Source organism: Stegodyphus dumicola, chromosome 5 (assembly GCF_044657685.1).
Source record: "Stegodyphus dumicola isolate Sdum_Otavi_A_Nest chromosome 5, ASM4465768v1".
In the NCBI taxonomy this organism is placed as follows: domain Eukaryota; kingdom Metazoa; phylum Arthropoda; class Arachnida; order Araneae; family Eresidae; genus Stegodyphus; species Stegodyphus dumicola.
The window spans coordinates 226,844-246,487 of NC_140772.1; the positions used below are offsets into that span (position 1 = coordinate 226,844).

A 19,644-nucleotide genomic window follows, 5' to 3' on the forward strand; every position below is an offset into this window, starting at 1 on the left:
AGTATCTTTCAAAAAACCAAGGAAATAAATTGTATGTTTACAAATCAGTTATTTTAATCTGCAAAATATTCTTACATTGTGATTATAATAGTAGTTGACTATGTTTAAATAAATATCAAATAAGTTAAATAATAATCATGTAAATCTCTAAAATAGTGACTGTTATTAGTGTAAAATACACTTATACATGTTTTTCAAGAAATTATGTTCCTCATTTAATGTTATCTACTTCATAACTTGTAGGGAGTTAGTTTAATTTTCAAAATTGTTTTATGGTAAGTATTAAGTTGAATTTAATAATAGTGCATAATACACACTTCTGTTAGTTTTTTAAAGTGAAATTACAAGCATGAAGTCGGTTGTATGGATAATTGCTTTATTCTATTCATTTTTTTGTTTGCTGATAGGTCCTTAATTTTTTCTTTGATGGTCCTTAAAAGTCCTTAATTTTCATATAAGGAAATGTGTACGAACCGTGAAGAATAGTTTAATAGTGATATATGTGGTATTTTTAGTATTATCAAATCTCTGTTAGAAAATGTCATAAATACTGGCTCATTTTCAAAAATATTATCTCTTGGTTTGCATTTATATGCTATTTGATTGGTATCTTTTTTAGTATGTTCTTTCTGTTCAACAAGATGAAGCTTTGCTGAAAGCCTATATAGTAGAATGGAGAAAGTTTTCTACTCAGTGCAGTTATTTGCTTATGCCATTTTCACATTTGGAAGCTGCAGTAGCTGGCAAATTCCCTTCATTTAAGAGGAATGGAATTCGAAAGGTTGTTGATATTTAATTTTTGCTTTTTCTGAAATCTGTCAAAGTAAGTTTACAAGTAAGTGTATATTTAAAAACATTTGTTGCTTTTGTATTTACAGGCACTGCTGGAGAGATGGAATCAGAGTATTTTTTCGAACATCAAGCATAGGCTTCAAAATAGTGCAATGAAACTTGTCCATGCTGAGAGAACTGGAGAGGTTATTGATTCACAGTTGGTGATAGGAGTTAGAGAATCATATGGTATTATTATTATTTAAAAATGAACTTCAAAGCTTAAATGGATTTTTTTGTGATATACTTTATTTTATTCAGAAATATAGGTGAAAAAAAGATTAAAAAATTTACGCTACTGAATTTCTTGCTTGTAAATTGTTCAGGATTTGAAATAAAAAACCTAAAAATGAGCTACATGTTCTTTCCCCCTTTCTTTTTCTGGCTAGGGATTTTATTATGATAATATTATCCTTATTTTCAGAGCAAATGAAGTACAGAGGTCAGCAGAATTGGATATTATGAATTAAATAGTTTTTCTGTGATGCAGTATATAAATACCATAGTTACTCTGTATCCCATTTAACCTATTAAGTTTACTGCTTGAAAACCAAGAGGTAAAAATATGCAATGTATGCTGTTTCTAAAGATATATGGCGTGAGTCATAAATATATTTCACTGAAAAGCACACATAAATACACAATAATACTATTGCGGCGTGAGTCATAAATATATTTCACTGAAAAGCACACATAAATACACAATAATACTATTGCATTATATATTTCAAATAACTTATCAATTTGAATAATATTCTTATTATTTACACAAAATAAGTTTCCGTTTGTGCATATATTTTATATTGTTACTGTTAATAAGAAATTGTTAAATCATATGCTGAAAAAAATCTGGGGGGGATACAGAAATATGTAAACCTACAAAGTCCGAAATCTGACGTTCATTATCTGGAATGATCTAAAATCCAAACCTCAAAACCACCACCAACGTTTTTCTGGTAGGCTTTACACATGCGCATTTGATTTTCCCCCTTTCGCGTGTAATAAAACATCTGGAAAGTCCTTATTCTTAATTTCACTTCAGCACTAAATAAAATACCTTGTTATTGAAGAAACAATCATTTTAGCATAAATTTGTACGATCAGTAATTTGGCTTCGTTGCTGCATATCTGCTTGGCACGCATCTCAAACTTAAACATTCCACATAGATACATCGCTGATCTGACGTCAACCTGGCGAATCAGTATTTATTATACCTTCCTTTCACCACATGTTTATCAAAACATGACAACTTGAGTAATGAATTATGTAGCGATGCCTAAACAATTTTTTTTTATGTTAGTAATTGAATAATAAAGGAGTATGGTAACTTTTTATGCTCACATTATGCTTGGCGATAATTACAGATTTAAGTTAAATGCACTAAAAATTGTTGACAAGGAAAAATTTACCAAAAATTTCTTTCCATATAAATAAATTTTGTTGATAATACTCATAAACCCAATGATAACATTTAGAGGTATACTAGACCGCCAGTCCCAGAATGGCTGCTTTTGTACTAGACTGGCAATCCCAGAATGGCTGCTTTTTTTAACTGGATGAGTTCAATTTACTCGGGTAAGAGGAAGAAAAAGGAAAGGTTCCGGAATGTCTTGCAACGGAAAGAGATTAGATTGCGGAATGGCTTTTAGTGGGCATTAGAGATACACTCGTTGGCTTTTTCCTAAACCGTGGATGGAGTTTCACTGTGTATTTTTATGCTCTGTGTTTTATTGAACATTTTGTTCAAGGACGGAATAATTTTTATCAATTCATGAAACAAAAATATTTTGAAGAGAAATACCTTTTGAAATGTAAAATTTACGCATTGTATGCTTATTTAAAATTTTCTTAAAGCATAACGTTTTGGGGAAATTACATATTCTTGTTTATTCCAACAAAATCTAATATTTACTAGAACTCTTTATTTCGGTAAAGTAACTGAGTATTACATGAAGTTACAATAAGTAACTGTAAAGTGTTTATTTACTTGAGGTATTGTAGAAAATTGTAACAGTAAATTTTTGATATTTATAATATTCACCGATAATATGATAGCAACGGAACATAGTTATTTAACTTTTTTTTTTTTTTTTTAAAATCTGGTACACAAACTAAATAATGTGTTTCAGTATGATATATTTTGATGGAGCTTTAAAAGGCCTGTCTTTATATGAAAAGAGTATTGTAGCCACTTGTGAAAGAACAATTTAGTTTTAATTCCATTTTGTATAAAGAACAAGTAATATTTCTTTCCACATCTTATTTAAATTTAGCGCAGAATTTTTAAAATTAGGTAATCAAAATTAAAAAAGAGCAGACGATCAATGAAAATAAGACTAATAAATATTATATTCATACTAACAAAATGCTAGCTGTACTCACAAAGCACAAGCCGGAAATGATGTAGCATCACCTTATCAGGTTCAATGTTTCTTCTAACTTTCTTCGGAAACATACAATGACCTGACTAGAACAGAGAGCTTACTAAAGCTATGTTCACTAATTGTAGTAAGTGGACAGGATACAGACGAAGGGTATACAAAACCCTTTATTTTTTTCTTTATATACAATGACTTCCGTACTTCGGAATACAATGACCCTCCACTCGGGGTCTAACTTAAAAGATATCAAAATAAAACTAAACTCTAATTTAACTTTAGAATAAGATTGGCCTTATAATAACAGAAAGCGTATGTAGCACAGAGACTGTGAACACTACAATACGTTTAATTTATCAAGAGGATTAAAACCTCTGGCCTGGAAGGCAAAGTAGCAACTGCGTAACTTCTAAGGTAAGCGGCCTGCTTCGAACTCACGGCTTCCTCTCTTCTGCTTGGCAAAAAGGCCACACTTAAATACTTGGCGTTCGCCAGACAACTTTGCATAAAACTCCTTCACGCTTATAATTCTGGCCGGAAGTAGAAAATAAGAAGTGATAGTAAAGATTTAAAATAAAATAAACGTTAGTAAAACTTAAGATCCTTACATACTTCCCGCCAGAGTTAATTAGTTTGAAACTGAGGTCTAAAACGACCTTGTTGAAAACTTTTAGCTCTAGAAACTAACGCGAGGCCAACCTTTAACAAAAAATGCTTCGCTAGAAACTAGAAAAATTTAAAAGAAAGAAATTTGTTACAATAGCAGCTCCCGGAATATACAACAATCTTTTTTCTTTTTCATCTGTACTGCATCAAAACAGGAGCTTTATTCAATTCTGGTTCCTTCCAGAGATCTGGAAGGAAAACTAGTTTAATGAAATGTTACAGAATGACATTGCAAATAACATATAGAATATACTTTTCTTAACATTCTTATTTCATTCATGACTATTTTAATTATCTCTCCCCGTGCTCTCTGACATGTGTTGTAAAAAACACCAAACACGAATGTGTTTCTGTCTATGTGTTCAACACTTCCTCCTACAATCAAAACACTAACGTGTTAAAATTCAACATACGAGACCTCTTAACACACCCTAATTTCAACTCTAGACCCTGAGGTACTATTCTGAAAGTGGCTAACTCTAAAGTGTAGCGTCAGAGAGCCTAACTACATCATTCAACCTTTAACACATATTCAGCATGATTTAATCTTTACAGTCACACGAATAACAAATTTTTTAACATTACTTTCACTTTTACCATATCACGGTATTTCTAAACATTCAAAATAACAGTTCACATGTATACAAGAACATATCAAGATGCCGTTAATTTTACACATTTGAAAACATCCATTAGTAGTACATTGTTAACTTCTATTCTTTTCAAAGCAAGTGCCAATTCTTTCTACATTGAAATAATACTACATTTCAAAAAGTCTTTCAGACTAAAACTTCTTTCTTGTTAGAATGTTTTAAATAAAATTTATACAATAACTTTTTACAATATTTAAGTCTTTAGACAACGCTATTATACATCAACTTTAGTTTTACGCGCGAGTAATTGAAAAACATAATAAGAAAATCGGTCACAACTCATTTCTCGCCCTTTTGGCGATAAAGGTAGACCTCGCATGAGGTAAAACTTCTTCAAATCTGCCACTTGCAGTAAGAATGAAAGATTAACTTAAGTTTGTAAAGTAACACAAAATTTTACTTATCTTTGTAATATTCAGACATCCTTTTCTGGGCCCAGTCTTTAAAGGTGCTGCAAACCGTAGCTTGGTTGATCCTCCTTCTTGTACGGGCTCGCCCTTCAGTGCTTTCCTCTGGAAGCTTCCGTTTTTCACCACTACGGCCACCCTTGAACATCTTCCTTCTGTCCTCTGCTTGTGGTCTTGGCCGTTTGAAGGCAGCTGGTCTTGGTGGAACCGGGAAACTTCTGTCGTGATCCTGCTTGGACCTCGTTGTTGGCCGTTCAAATTTTTCTTGTACTTTTTCCTCCGCCGCTGATGGCCCTTCCGCAGTTCGGCGACTTTTGCTGCGGAGAGTTCTGTCGGATGAGTCAATCTTCCGTTTCACAGCCGGGTTATAGTTGCCGTCCTTTCTCCCGGTCTTTTCCACATACGTCGTCCTTCTCCCTTCTTCATTCTGGGGGTGTTCGTGAACTCTGTTTTTTGGACGGTGGAACGACTTCTTTTTCTTTGTACCTTCAATTTTTCCGCGGGGCAATTTTCTTTTCACTTGCTTCTGTCTCTCATTGGCTTGCCCTTGTACTTGTCGTTTTCCCACCTCTGGAACTTGTACCTGCGGTGTCTGCCGTACCGGATCCTGCAAAAGATCTGAAAAGATTTGCATTTTATTACGGTCATAGAATGGTTTTATCTGGTCAATGTTTGCGGAACAGGTTTCGCCATTTCTTGCCTTTAATACTACAACAGCGTGAGTTATTTTTTCTATAACATATGGTCCTTCAAAGCGTGGGAAAAATTTGGCAGTTTTATCTTCTGGTGCTGAAGAAAGTGAATGCTTAATTTTTAGTACTTCATCCCCTACTTTATAAGTTACTCCCCGTCGTTTCAAATCATAATAGAGCTTCTGTTTTCTTTGTGCTACTTCCGTATTCTTCTTTGCTTCCTTAATTAGTTTTTCTATATCACCCATTTTAAATTCTGGGGCTCTTTGTTGCACATAAAATAATTTATCTAACGGTGTTATAATCTTTCTGCCTAGAAATAACTCAGCAGGAGTTTTGCCCGTTGTATCATGTTTTGCGGTCCTAAGGGCGAAAGCAAATTCATTGACATAGTTATCCCAGCTTTTATGAAAATTTTTAACATAACTACGGATAATTTTCACTATATTTCTGTTGACCCGTTCCGCTATATTTGATTGCGGCCGATACGGGACCATTTTTAAATGACGTATGCCCAGTTTTTGGCACATGTCTTCAAATATATTACTTACAAATTGAGGACCATTATCCGATATAACTTTTAGGGGCGCCCCGTATTTTAAAATATATTTATTTAAAATAGAATCGGTAACTAATTTCGCGGAGGCTCGTTTTAAGGGAACAATTTCGGTCCATTTACTAAAATGATCAACTATAACAAGGAGATAGCGACTTTTGTTTAACTGACTTTTTGGGAAAGGGCCCAATAAATCGATACCGATTATTTCATTTGGAAATTCGGATTTAATACTATTTAGAAACCCGGCCGGGCGGAAATTAATATAATTAACGGCTTGACATGTTGGGCAGGACTGGACATACGCCCTTGTTAACTTTTGCAGTTCAGGAAAGTAGACTGCCTCGCGTACGCGTTGAGTAGTTTTTCGAATACCAGCATGAGAAGCTAAAGGGCTGTCATGGAGCTCTTGCAGGATATTTAATCTAAGACTAGCTGGGATAACAGGTCGAAATTCGTTGTTGGAATTCGTAGTTTTTGTATAAAATAATAGACCATCTATTAGTTCGTAATGGGCCGCCCTATTTCTTATCGCCACAATATCTTGGTGGCTAAAATTTTCAGGATCCTTCAAATACTCATAAATACTTCCAAACTCAGGATCCTTACCCAGTTCGGTTATTACAGTTTCTCGGGAATTTATTGTACACGCTGTCAGCATTGCAACTTTTACGGTATTACCCTGTTCGTCTAATTTAATTCGTGACAGGGCATCTGCTACGATATTTTCCTTTCCGGGGGTATGCTTGATTACCAGATTATATTCTTGCAGCTTGAGTGCCCATCTTATTAACCTTGGGGATAAATTTTTTCCAGAGTACAATCTAGTTACCGCCGCATGATCAGAATATACTGTTATCGGCGCCTTTCCAAAATAGACTCGGAACTTTTGCACTGCTAACAGAACTGCAAGTGCCTCTCTCTCGGTCGCGGAATAGTTTCTTTGTGTTTGATTTAAAGTTCGGCTAAAAAATGCTACTGGCTGCTGATTTTGCGAAAGTACCGCTCCTACCGCATAATCCGAAGCATCCGCTGAAATTTCTAAATTTTCATCCTTTTCAGGAAATTTCAACACAGGGGCTTGCGTTAATGCTTGTTTTAATTTTTCGAAAGCACTATTGGCTTCGGCCGTCCACGAGAATCTTGCCTTTTTCCTTTTTAATTTTAACAATGGCTCAGCAATAGCCGCAAAATCTTTTATAAAGGACCTATAATATGAACAAAGTCCTAGAAAAGAAGAGAGCTTCTTTGCCGTGTTTGGAGTCGGATACTTTTGTACAGCGATTATTTTTGATTCATCTGTCTCGATCCCTTTTTGCGATATTTTGTAACCTAAATATTTTAATTCAGGGGCTGCAAATTTGCATTTTTCGACATTAACTTTTAGACCGGCCTCATTTAATAAAGAAAACACCTGTCTTAAATCCTGTACATGTTGGTCTAGATTATCACTAGTAATAATGATATCGTCTAAATAGATAAATGTGGACTTTCCGAGAACAGGTCTTAACACAATGTCCATGCATCGCTGAAATGTTGCTGGGGCGCCTGAAAGGCCAAACGGCATTCGCAAAAATGCATAAGTGCCAGACTTGGTTATAAAAGCAGTCTTAGGCACGTCCTCAGGCCTGATCCCTATTTGAAAATAACCATTCGTTAAGTCTAAAGTTGTCATAAATTTGGTTGATTTTATGTTCCTTAAAATTTCTTCTATAATCGGTAACGGATATACCGGATATTTCGTTATGGAATTTAATTTACGGTAATCAATAGCGAATCTCCACCTTTTTGGATGCTCCAAAGGATAATCATTATTTTTCTTACATAAAACCACCGGACTAGCATAACTACTTGAGATAGGCGTTACGATCTTTTTACGTAGCATATCGGTAATATGCCATTCTATAATTTTTTCCTTATTCTTATCATACCGGTATGGTTTTTGACGAACCGGCAATGCATCTCCGGTGTCAATACTATGGTTGGTAACCTGGGTAAATCCTGGAATATCACTAAATAAGGAAGCAAATTCACTTACCACTTGTCGGATTCTATCTTGCTCGTCATTAGGCAGGTGGTCGAGATTTACCCTTGGCGGTTCAACCTTTTCTACACGCACTGGTTTCATCGTCAGTTTAAGAGACGCTTCATTAAAATCCAGTGTAGCTTGTGCGTCTGAAAGAAAGTCTATTCCTAGTATTAAGTGTGCTTGCAAATTCTTTACTATAAAAAACATCACCTTTACTTGTTCGTCCTTGATACGGATGTACAAAGGTACTTTACCTACGCACTTACATTGTTCTCCTTGCGCCGCTAATACTGTTGTATTATCCGCATTATATATGCGGTATTTGTGAAAATACTTTCTAAAAAAGACTTCTGCCACACAGGAACACTGCGCGCCGGTATCCAGGAGTGCGGTGGCCGGGATATTATTTACCAAGACTTCAATCTTCGGAAGAGTTAAATTTTTCACCATTACTGTATTTAACTTGTAGGAAGAGGGGTTTTCGTGGCCTTCGGATTTCCGCACCCTCTCGTCAGCAGAAATCCGTTTTAGTTTAAATTATTTTTTCTTTCGGTGCTTTCCTTCTTTCTCCACTGGCCTTGAGACTTTTTTCCTGGGTTGCTATTGAACTGTCGACGTTCGCCGGCTGTTTTTGAATGCTCGGGTTTCCTTGCCCACTGATTCGCTTTTTCTCCGTAGCCATGTGCTTGAGTTTGCTGTAGTCTTGGCGTACCAAATTGGTTTCGCTGTTGATATTGGCGTCTTCTTTCGACGTCCGCCGTTCTTCTACTTTCAAACTGGATTGCTAGCTCAAATAATTTTTCCAGTGTAGTCGGATTTCTCAATTCAATAAAGTCTTGCACTTGGGGTAGTAACCTCGGCAAAATCACTTGAATTATTTCAGGATCCGGACGGTTTCCATACAAGAGCTTGAAAACGTGAATTTTTCTTAAAATAAACCTGGAGAGGTTTTCCATTCTTTGTTGATATATACTGAACAGTTCTGTTTCTAATTTCGCACGATCCCTTACAACAGGGAAGGCTTTTAGTAGGGCAGTCTTGAAATTTTCGTAGGTATAGGTGGGACTTCCTGCTTGACCCAAGAGACTTCTGCCGATACATTTGAACCAGTTAAGCGCTTGGCCCCTCAAAGCGCTGGTAGCTAAGGTAACTTTTTGAAACTCGTGCACGGGGTAGAGCATGAAGTGGTCATCCAATTTTTCCAAAAAACTGGTTACCTGTGAGTTTCCATTAAACGTTGCTTCCGGTTTCATCGAAGCGCGCATGGTCTGGACAATATACCCAAATCCTTCCAGGGCGGCAGCTGGCATTTCTGGATTCTGAGCTGTTTCTGCAGGCAGCACAGGTTCTTCTTGAAACTCGGCCATGGTTATTCTTCGTCGGGCGCCACTATCAGGTTCAATGTTTCTTCTAACTTTCTTCGGAAACATACAATGACCTGACTAGAACAGAGAGCTTACTAAAGCTATGTTCACTAATTGTAGTAAGTGGACAGGATACAGACGAAGGGTATACAAAACCCTTTATTTTTTTCTTTATATACAATGACTTCCGTACTTCGGAATACAATGACCCTCCACTCGGGGTCTAACTTAAAAGATATCAAAATAAAACTAAACTCTAATTTAACTTTAGAATAAGATTGGCCTTATAATAACAGAAAGCGTATGTAGCACAGAGACTGTGAACACTACAATACGTTTAATTTATCAAGAGGATTAAAACCTCTGGCCTGGAAGGCAAAGTAGCAACTGCGTAACTTCTAAGGTAAGCGGCCTGCTTCGAACTCACGGCTTCCTCTCTTCTGCTTGGCAAAAAGGCCACACTTAAATACTTGGCGTTCGCCAGACAACTTTGCATAAAACTCCTTCACGCTTATAATTCTGGCCGGAAGTAGAAAATAAGAAGTGATAGTAAAGATTTAAAATAAAATAAACGTTAGTAAAACTTAAGATCCTTACAACCTTTTTCTCTCATCCCTACTTTCAAGTATCATACCTACAAATCTTGGACTGTAATCCAAAATTCCAGAAAAAAAAAAAAAAAAAAATCATTCCGAGTTTGAGCCTCTTCTTAGGGCTATTTGAATTAAGAATAACTGATTTATTATTCATATAAACCCAGAACCAGTGCCAGGGCTCGTATGGCCACGCCGAGTCGCAGAATTTAGGAACCACAGGCTGCATCAGGTGGTAAGATATCTAGCGCCAGCTGTCAATAAGACTTAAATATATGTGGGAATTTATTTATTCAGAACTCTGATAAGCCTTAAAAGCATGTGCAAGAAATAGACATAAGTATAATAAATAACTAAACTAATACAATTCAGGCTTAATTGTCACAGTGCGCAATAGAAGCGAGATAAAATTTAACGGAACAACTTGTCATTAGTCGCCAAGCGCATGATGCATAGCCAAATATGTATAGTGAAGGATAGCTAAATTTGATGATGATAGCCACTAATTCTAAAGGTTTTTGGATATTGCAAAACAAAGGTGAAATTTTACAATTAACAGATTTTTGTAAAGAAATTTAGAGAAGCAGTAATAAATGAAGATGATATAAAAGAAGTTTTTCATTGTGATGACAATGCTTCTCAATCATCAATCAATTAACGAATGGCGAAATCTGTAGTATGGTTCTAGATCCAGAAAATACCATGGTGATAGTGAAGAAATAGTGATAGATATAAGTGAAGAAAGAAAGTGATAGTGATAGTGAAGAAAGTGACAGAGAAGTTACTGAAAACGAGAAAATTTCGATTGACAAGTTAGTCGGAATTCTCGAAACAGCAGTTACAGGACTTCAACAATGTAACTGAACAAGAGATTATGCCTGTCTACAGAGTTAAAGAGAAAGTATTAGCACAAAAACAAAGCAACTTAAACAATTTACATTGAAAGAAATGTTTAATAAGATAAACAAATAAATATTAAGTTTAATTTTTTTTTAAAATTTTGATACCCTTTAGATCATAAATAGTTCATTATTTCATAAATCGTGATTTCATATTTTTAATTTTATAATTTCTACATGCAGTCTTATTAGATTTAAACTGCTGTTCTAATATCTGGAAAAATCCCAAATCCAGAATCTCCGAAGTCCCAAAGAATCCAGATTTCGAACTTTGTACTATATATATATATATATGTGTGTGTGTGTGTGTGTGTGTGTATAGGCTGTTTTTTCTAAAGCTACTATAAATTTTGAGTCTACAAAAATAACATTTAGCATACAAATGATGACTTTTTATTTGTGTTATAGATCTCACAAATTCATTAAAAAATATGCATTAAATTATGGTTTCCCCCAAAGCTGTCGTGATCACAAAAAATTTCAAATGATATAGAATTAAAGAAGACAAAGCATGTTCCAAATCTGAATGTTTTTGTTTCTTTTAAAGTGATTTCTGTTGCTATTTGAGGGATTATATTTGAGGGAAAAATACTATTATATTTGAGGGAAAAACATTTCACCAAAACATAAGGGTAGGGGACATAGTTGACAATATTCACTTCTCTTGGTTCTGAGAGTGTTCAAAATTATAGACATTTTTTATTTGAGATAAATTTTTTTGCAGTGCTCTTTATTAATTAAAAATAATTATGTCTGACACTATTGTACACTGGTATGCAAAATTTAGTAACAAATTCATTTTTCAACATACAGCTGTGAAATTATTGATGAGTCTCTGAATTATTGATGAGTCATTGAAACCATTGCAGTTAGGACTGCTCATATCCATCACTAAGGCTGTTTGGTTTGCTGTTGTCTGTCTTGATCAGACAATTGTGCTGTGCTACCTTGTACCAATGCCATTTAACGCCGTTTCTATTCATTCTATATGGTATGCAGCCTATGAATTTTTTTTTTTTTCCCCTGCTGTACTTTCTACATTCTTTAAATACTACATTATGCCTTTGTAGTATGAATTTCTTGTCTCCCAGTTGATTTTTTGTAGAACTGCAGCCAAAATTATAAACATTGCTTAAGTTTTGCACACTAATATGTTTGTGAATTAAAAAATAATAATGAGGCACCTGATTAATCATTTTTTCTTTGTTAGCTCTTGATTTGGTTTCTCTTTTACTTCCTTGAAGTAGTCCACACATTTTTTTCTGATATCAGTTATTGGAAAATTATAAATGCCTTATTGAGATTTTATGAAAACTTCATTTATTCATTTTGTTGCTGAAATTTACTGATTCTGTAATTCTCTGCTATCATTAAGAATTTACCGATGAACATGCTATGTTAGATATGTCATCATAGTATATAAACAATTATTTTGAGAAAAGATGTATTGAAATAAATTGATATATTAAATACAATTTCTAGAAATAATATTTAGTTGGAATTTTTCCTGTATTAGACTTAGCGGAGAGCTTAAAAGTCGAATCCAGGTTCCTTTCTTTCAGCTGTTCTTTCCACACATCTAAAACTGAATTCTTAAATAACTGCCAAGATTTCAGTAATGCATGTATTTAAATTTTCATGTAAAGTCAGCTTTGACTGTGCATGTATGAGATGTTGGTGGATTTAATGGTTTTTTTTTTTTTTTTTTTTTTTTTTTTTTTTTTTTTTTTTTGTGTGTGTGTGTGTGTGTGTGTGTGTGTGTTTGTTCCAACAGTTGCCTTGTGCTTAAATGAAGATAAATATGAAATTTATCGAGATAATTTTGAAAGGGCATACTTGGATGCAACAGAAGCTTACTATAAAGCAGAAGCTCCTCAGTATTTAAAAGAATATGGTGTTGTCAACTACATATGGTATGCTAATCAAAAATTAAAGGAGGAAGAGCAGCGAGCTGCTAAGTACCTTGAACTCTGTTCTACGTTACCAGTAAGGAATTTTTATAATGTATTCATGTTGTATTTTTGTAACGAATTCTCAGCACCCCTTTTTTAATAAACTGTGTAGTAATTTATATCGCAGTTGAAAAAGGTACATACGAAAAATTCCATGGACTTTTTTCACCCCCTTAAAAAAAAAAAAAAAAAGCAATTTTTTGCCAGTAATGGAAAAGCCACTCTTCAAAAACATTTGGTTTTGTGTAATCTTGATCTTTAAACTAAAATTTAAAAAATTTTGTAAGTTCTTTTTTCCTACTCATTTCTTTTTCTCTTTTTTTGGGGGGGGTCTTAGTTTAAGGGGGACTATTAAAACTTGAAACCTGCCCGCTACAAAGCAGATACAGCAAAGTATTTAAAAAATATTAATTGTGAAATTAATGAAAAGTGGTAAGGGGCATGATACGGCACTTTAATTGAAAACGTACAAGCAGTGGCATCACAATGTTCAGACTCGCAAAGGTACATGATGTGAGATTTCTGCTATTTAAATTTTGTATTCAGGTTCATCTAAGCTGGTTTCAAGATTTAGCGACTATTGAATGGGGAAAAGAACCATTAGATTCAAGTTACGAGAGAGTTATAAATTAGTACCTAGGAGAAGTTTGCGCACACAGCCATTTATCAAGACCAAAGAAAAAAATTGGATATGCTAACCATGTAGTTTAAAATTAATGAAAGCCTTTTAAGAAGGTAGAAAACCCGAGCAATGGATGTTGGGAAGAATTTGCTGGGAGAAAAACAAGTATTATATCATAAGAGTTCATAGTGAGAAAGTGACTACCCTTTTGCAAACAGTAAAAGAAAATATTGAAGAAGAATCTATGATTTATTCAGAAATGTGGAAGGGTTATATAACCTGATGAGTTAACAACTGCAAGATTTGAACATCTCGAAGTTAACCACCAATGTAATTTTGTAATGAATTCTAGAGTTTATACCAAAAACATTGAATGATTCTGGGTTTCAGCCCAACTGCATAACAAAAACGCAATGGGGAACCAACCACATGCTACCACTGAGATTCATCGTATGGATGAATTTATTTAGTGTAGCTTTGTGGAGAAAAGGATACATTTGTTTCTGTCTTCAGTGCAATTAGAAATTTTTGGTCCATGCCAATGAGTATGCTTGGTGGGATTCTCTCCAACTTTTATGGTCAACGGAATTTTCTGTAAGTACCTTGAAAAATTGTTGTTTATTATGGAAAATTGTATACTTTAATGTTTTGTATGTATAAGAGTGAAATATGAAAAATTTAACTGTAAGACTCGAAACTTTATCTTATAAAACAAAATATCAAATTCTAATTAAATGTTTTACTTTCTACAGGAACTTAGTATGAAGTTTCGTGTTAAAACCATTTCTATCAAATCCCCAAAATCACATTCCAGGATATGTTTAAATTTTAGGTTATCTACAGCATGCATACATGAATTTAAAAGATGACCCTAGTTCTTAGGAGAGAAAGATTAATGATAATTATGACATGCAAGATGGTTTTTTTTTGGAATGAGTAAGCAAAAAATGAGCAATAAGCTTTCAAATTAGAGGACAAATTTAAGAAAGGGCTGTCATTAATTCCCATGTCCTTCCTAATGCTTGCCACTGTCCCTTTCTATGTGTATGAGATGATGTTAAATAGTGCAGTTATAATATAAAATTTTGCTGCACTGTACAAGAGATTATTGCTCATATATTTTACAACAAAAATGTTCTGAATTTTCAAATTCAGTCAATATGACTTTAAATGTTTACAAATGTAATAAATTACAGAAATTTAAGTGCTGAAGGATTTTATACATGTGCCTAAAATTTGAAATCTTAGAAGAAAAAGTGTATGCAAAGAAAATATGCTTATTTTTCCAAATATAAAGATTATGGAAAAAAAATCTACCTCGCTTTAAAAACATTCTGAAGACATATTTATAATTTTTTAATTTATGAGAAAAGCTATCTATTTTTTTACGAATATCACAAATTTTTGGCACAGATTTTTTTGACACAAACTCAGCATTTTATTTTACACTATGTCACAAAAAAATATATGCACCCAATGAGCCACAATCACTAAACTCAGCAGGAATGTAGTCTGGGAAGAGATGTGCAAATGATTTAAATTTCAACACCAATGACACGAGGTTCACATTTGAAATGCACAGCCGGGAGAGTTTAACAGCATGATTGCTTGTGCCGTAGGGCTATTTAAACAAGTCTGTTGACTTGGATGGATGGTATTGTGACTAGAGATGCCTCTGAAATGGAAAACCATTCGGAGATGACTAGCCGATGCTGGCAGGGCCGGATTTACATATAAGCTACACAAGCTATAGCTTAGGGCCTCCACTTTCTTGCCCCCCAAATTAAAGAATAATATATATAGTATTAAAATATATTATAACAGACTTATAAAGGGCCTCATATCTCAAATAGCTTAGGGCCTTATTAAGTCTAAATCTGGCTCAGGATGCTGGTATTGGCTGCCGACATCCATTGAGATGCCTACCACTGACCCCACATCAACTGAATTTTTGCCAGACTTGGGCAAGTCTTAGTGTGAAGAACTGGAAGTGTGTGATCTTCTTCAGTGATGAATCCTAATTCAGTCTGAATGCTGATGTATTGCACATGCATGTGGAGGTGGCCAGGCCAGCGGTCCGATCCTGCATTTGTTGTCGAGCAACATATGATGATGACAGAATGTGACAAGTGATTTGTTGGGACACACCATCACCTCTAGTCATCCTTCAGAATATTGTTACCACTTGCAGTTACGTGGAGGATATTTTGATGCTGGTTGTACTGTGTTATACTATCAAGTTGTCCAGGTGCCATTTATCAGCAAGAGAATGCTCATCTACATATTGTGTGATTCTCCCAACAACGTCTTCAACAATATGACATACTCCTGTGGCCTGTCAGGTCACCAGACCTCTCACCAGCAGAGCATGTTTAGGACATGCATGGAATCCTGTAATATTAGCGAATTAACTGCACATTTGTAAAGATTATGGCATGATCTTCTGCAGAGGTTCATAGGTGACGTACTTGGTTTGTTGCGACGCCATGTTTTGGCTTGTATAGCTGCCAGAGGTGGCTATACTACTTACTGATTTGTAACCTTTTTCATGCCATAACTTATTAATAAATGAGTTTTGTTTTGAATTTGTAATCACTTGTTTATCTCCTCAGACAGTACATGCCTGTTAAGTTTCATGATAGTAGTTTATTTCCTTCTCTGAGCATATATATATATATATATATATATATTTTTTGTGAGAGTGTATATAACTAAATTGCTCCTTTAAATTTTTTACTGATATCACTATTAGAACTCTAAGGCTAGTTTTATGAATGTCATCAGCAAGAAATATCACACTGAAAAAGTTTCCCAGTATTTAATGTTCATTGCTTTGTTCTTTATATTCATGTAATTCAGGAAAGGTAGTTTGCAAACTGCTTTGAAATGTTAATTTTGATTGCTAAAATGTATGCAAAAATATTAAAAAAATTAAATAATATTAACGTAATGCTATTTTATGTGAAATTTTAAAAGTTATTCAAGGTTTCTTTAACTTATTAAAACCATTTCCTAATGTTTTCCATTTCCTAATAATTTTAGAGTATCAACAGTATGAAATGTCTCTTAATTCTAAAAAATATTAATAAAAATGAAATGGAACTTTTATTTTGCTGTCTTAACAAGCATTAAAATTTAAAATCATTGCTTTTTCCAAAACAAAATAAGACAGAACACACACACACAATCTGATCAAACATTTTTCAATTAATTCAAACTGTTTAGTATATATAACAAAAAGTTAAGTAATTCACAAATTGCTGTGAGATAACAAGAATTGCGTGAGTAATTCTAAAAAATTCTAACAAAAATTCTACTCAGTCAGTAATTCCACCAAACTTTGAGGGCAGTTGAAGACTGTGAAAATAGCTAGAGGAAGTGTTAGAGCAGGGTTCCCAACCCTATGCCTGTAGGCACCATGGTGCCTACCAATTGTTTAATGTGTGCCTGTCACTATACGATCACAATAAAAATGTTTTAATTTTGAATAAAATGTTTTCTCATTTTTAATGAAATAGAAATTGCGTCCATCACAGATACAACAAGGTTGCCACGCTACCTGGAAAACCGAAAAAAGTCAGGGAAATCGAAAATTGACCAAAAAAGTCAGGGAAGAATCAGGGAATTTAACAATTTTAGTCAAAATTTGAAAAAAATTAGGGAATTTCATAACGGCAATCCCCCCAAAACTGATTTTCGCACCAATGTTGACAGTGATCACGTTCTTGGGGAATTATGTATTGCGTGCTTGTCATTCGGGCAGCTGGCATAGAGCCAATTTTTGCGGCGCTAACCAGATTGTCTTTCAGAAAGGCAAAGAAAGTTTCCAGTATCTTTGTTTCCAGTAACCTCTTGAATTCAGGGGCTCGCACAAAGAATCGTATGCACATGTGGAACGGAAGAAAGAGATGAAGTTATGCCTCGTGGTTAAGAGAGCATGTTTTTCTGTTTTCAGTTAAAAAGTCTGGTAAGTTAAATTTTGTAATCTTTTACATCTTATTAATTTTTTTTAATGTATGTTTACGTAACACTCTATCGTATTTGCTTTTTAAAATGATAAGAATTCATGCAGTGCATTTTTAAAGTTAAAAGAAGTTTATTGTTGCTTTTTGAATCATATTTTGTGCAGTATTAAACAAATCAAATTGAACTGTTTAGCTTTTCAACATCGTTGGTGGCGTGTATTATGATTATTGGACTTTGAAATGACGCAAAAAAATCTGATACTTTATAATTTCATTAAAAAAATTGACTTTGTTTTGTAATCGGCAAAATATTCTTCTCCCCCCATTTTTTTTGGTTTTGTTTTGTTTTGTGTGTGTGTGTGTTCTGAATTCAGTTTTCCGTTGTTTCGATTTTTAAATAATTCGCATTTAAAATTTATTTTTGAGAAATAAACGACGATAAAACTTGTTGCCGAATTCAGAAACAAACAGTAAATATTAAAATGTTTGTCCCCTCTTTTTTTATACACTTCATGTTGTAAAAATCAGTAATCAATCCTGCTTTTGCTTGAAATTTCCAATTTTGCTGTGCCCTTCCTCCAAGCTCATACAAAACAAAATCTTTTAAACATTTTTTTTTTTTTTTTTTTTTATAAATGCCTTGTTATTTTGGAGTAAATTAAACAAAATAATAACAAGTTATCTTGACTAACCATTCAATATAACTATATTTGGCAAAATACCGTTAATTATTGTAATTCACTTTTTAATCTTCAATTAATTTATTTAAATGTTATTCATATCATTTAATGTTGCTTCATCCTTCTAAATTTATTTCTTATTAGTTAATACTTTCAAATTTCAGGCAATTTTCTGTGGCATACTCGTGAAACTAATTCTGGCAGTATGATAACATACCATTACGAAATCTAGTGCACATATTTTTAACTTATGTGTGTTGCTAAATAAGTATAAAATACTTGAATTTATTTAAAAATATTAAATAGATTTCTTTCTTTTTTTAGCTGCAAAATATCTGAAAAAAGACATTTTTTAATCCAGGTTGGGCAGATTCTAGTCTCAATCCTCAGTGGAATCCATGGTTGCAACCTATCGAATTAGCTCCTAACATGGCAAGATGCACGTTTTGCCAACAAAATATCATGCTTAGTACCATGGGAAGGAAAGCAGTTACAAGCCACATAAACAGTGTAAAACATAAGAAAATCATTTTTGTGAAGATGAACTCTGAAAACTTAAAAAACTATTTCTCCATAGATAAAAGCAGTTCTGAAACACAGCAGTCTTCGGCACTAGTTGCTGAATCATCAAATTTAAACGCGTTCACACCTGAGGACAAAGTTTTTGCTGCGGAATTACTGTGGGCTATGAAATTTGTTTCTTCAGATGTTTCTTATAATGCATTTAATGCTGCTGCTGTTCTGTTCCAGAAAGTGTTTGATGACAGCAATAAAGCTAAAGCTATGACCCTGGGACATACAAAAATGTCATATTTAGTGTCATTTGGTTTAGCTCCATACTTCAAAAAGATGCTCATTTCTGATCTTAGAACACTGAATTTGTAATTTGCTTCAATGAAGCATTAAATAGAATTGTCCAGAGAGGCAAAATGGATCTTTTTGTTAGATTTTGGGACAGTGCGAGGAATGAAGATACCTCACATCAATTTTTTGGGGACATGTATCTGCCAATGACCTTCTGAGAAGTTTCTTTGAGGGAACCTCAGAGCTAGATAAAAAGAAATTGCTGCAAGTATCATTGGATGGACCAAATGTCAATCTTAAATTCCTCAGAGATTTGAAAGAAAATTTAGCAAATAATGATGCCTGCCATGTATTACATATTGGGTCCTGTGGTTTGCATGTTGTTCATGGTGCCTTTAGAGCTGGCCATAAAGGTACTGACTGGAATTTAAGTGCATTATTTAAAAATATGCATAGAGTATGTAAAGACAGTCTTGCTTGGCAAGCAGACTATATTGCCATCACTAACTGTACAACTTTTCCGTTGAAGTTTTGTGAAGTAAAATGGTGTGA

The 19,644-nt window shown here is 34.0% G+C and overlaps 1 protein-coding gene and 1 long non-coding RNA gene across 9 annotated transcripts in view; one reads left to right on the forward strand and one right to left on the reverse strand.

The window, feature by feature from the left end:
- The window catches only part of LOC146996995 (cullin-5-like), a 332,836-nt gene that overhangs the window by 97,028 nt on the left and 216,164 nt on the right, over positions 1-19,644 (forward strand). For 3 of the 8 annotated variants that reach the window (XR_015041051.1, XR_015041050.1, XM_085816412.1), the window contains exons 3-5: positions 620-781; positions 879-1,020; positions 12,844-13,055. The exons of 2 other annotated variants lie outside the window; for them this stretch is intronic. Coding sequence is in view for 4 of the 6 variants with exons in the window: in XM_085816412.1 (XP_085672538.1) it covers positions 620-781; positions 879-1,020; positions 12,844-13,055 (516 nt within the window). In the remaining 2 variants the exon portion in view is untranslated. Of the gene's footprint in view, positions 1-619; positions 782-878; positions 1,021-12,843; positions 13,056-18,612; positions 18,643-19,644 lie in introns of those variants that run through there. 3 more of the 8 variants (XM_085816415.1, XM_085816414.1, XM_085816413.1) reach the window with 2 other exon arrangements.
- LOC146996996 (uncharacterized) overlaps positions 1-19,644 on the reverse strand; it is a 216,420-nt gene that overhangs the window by 81,926 nt on the left and 114,850 nt on the right. The gene's annotated exons all lie outside the window — the stretch shown is intronic.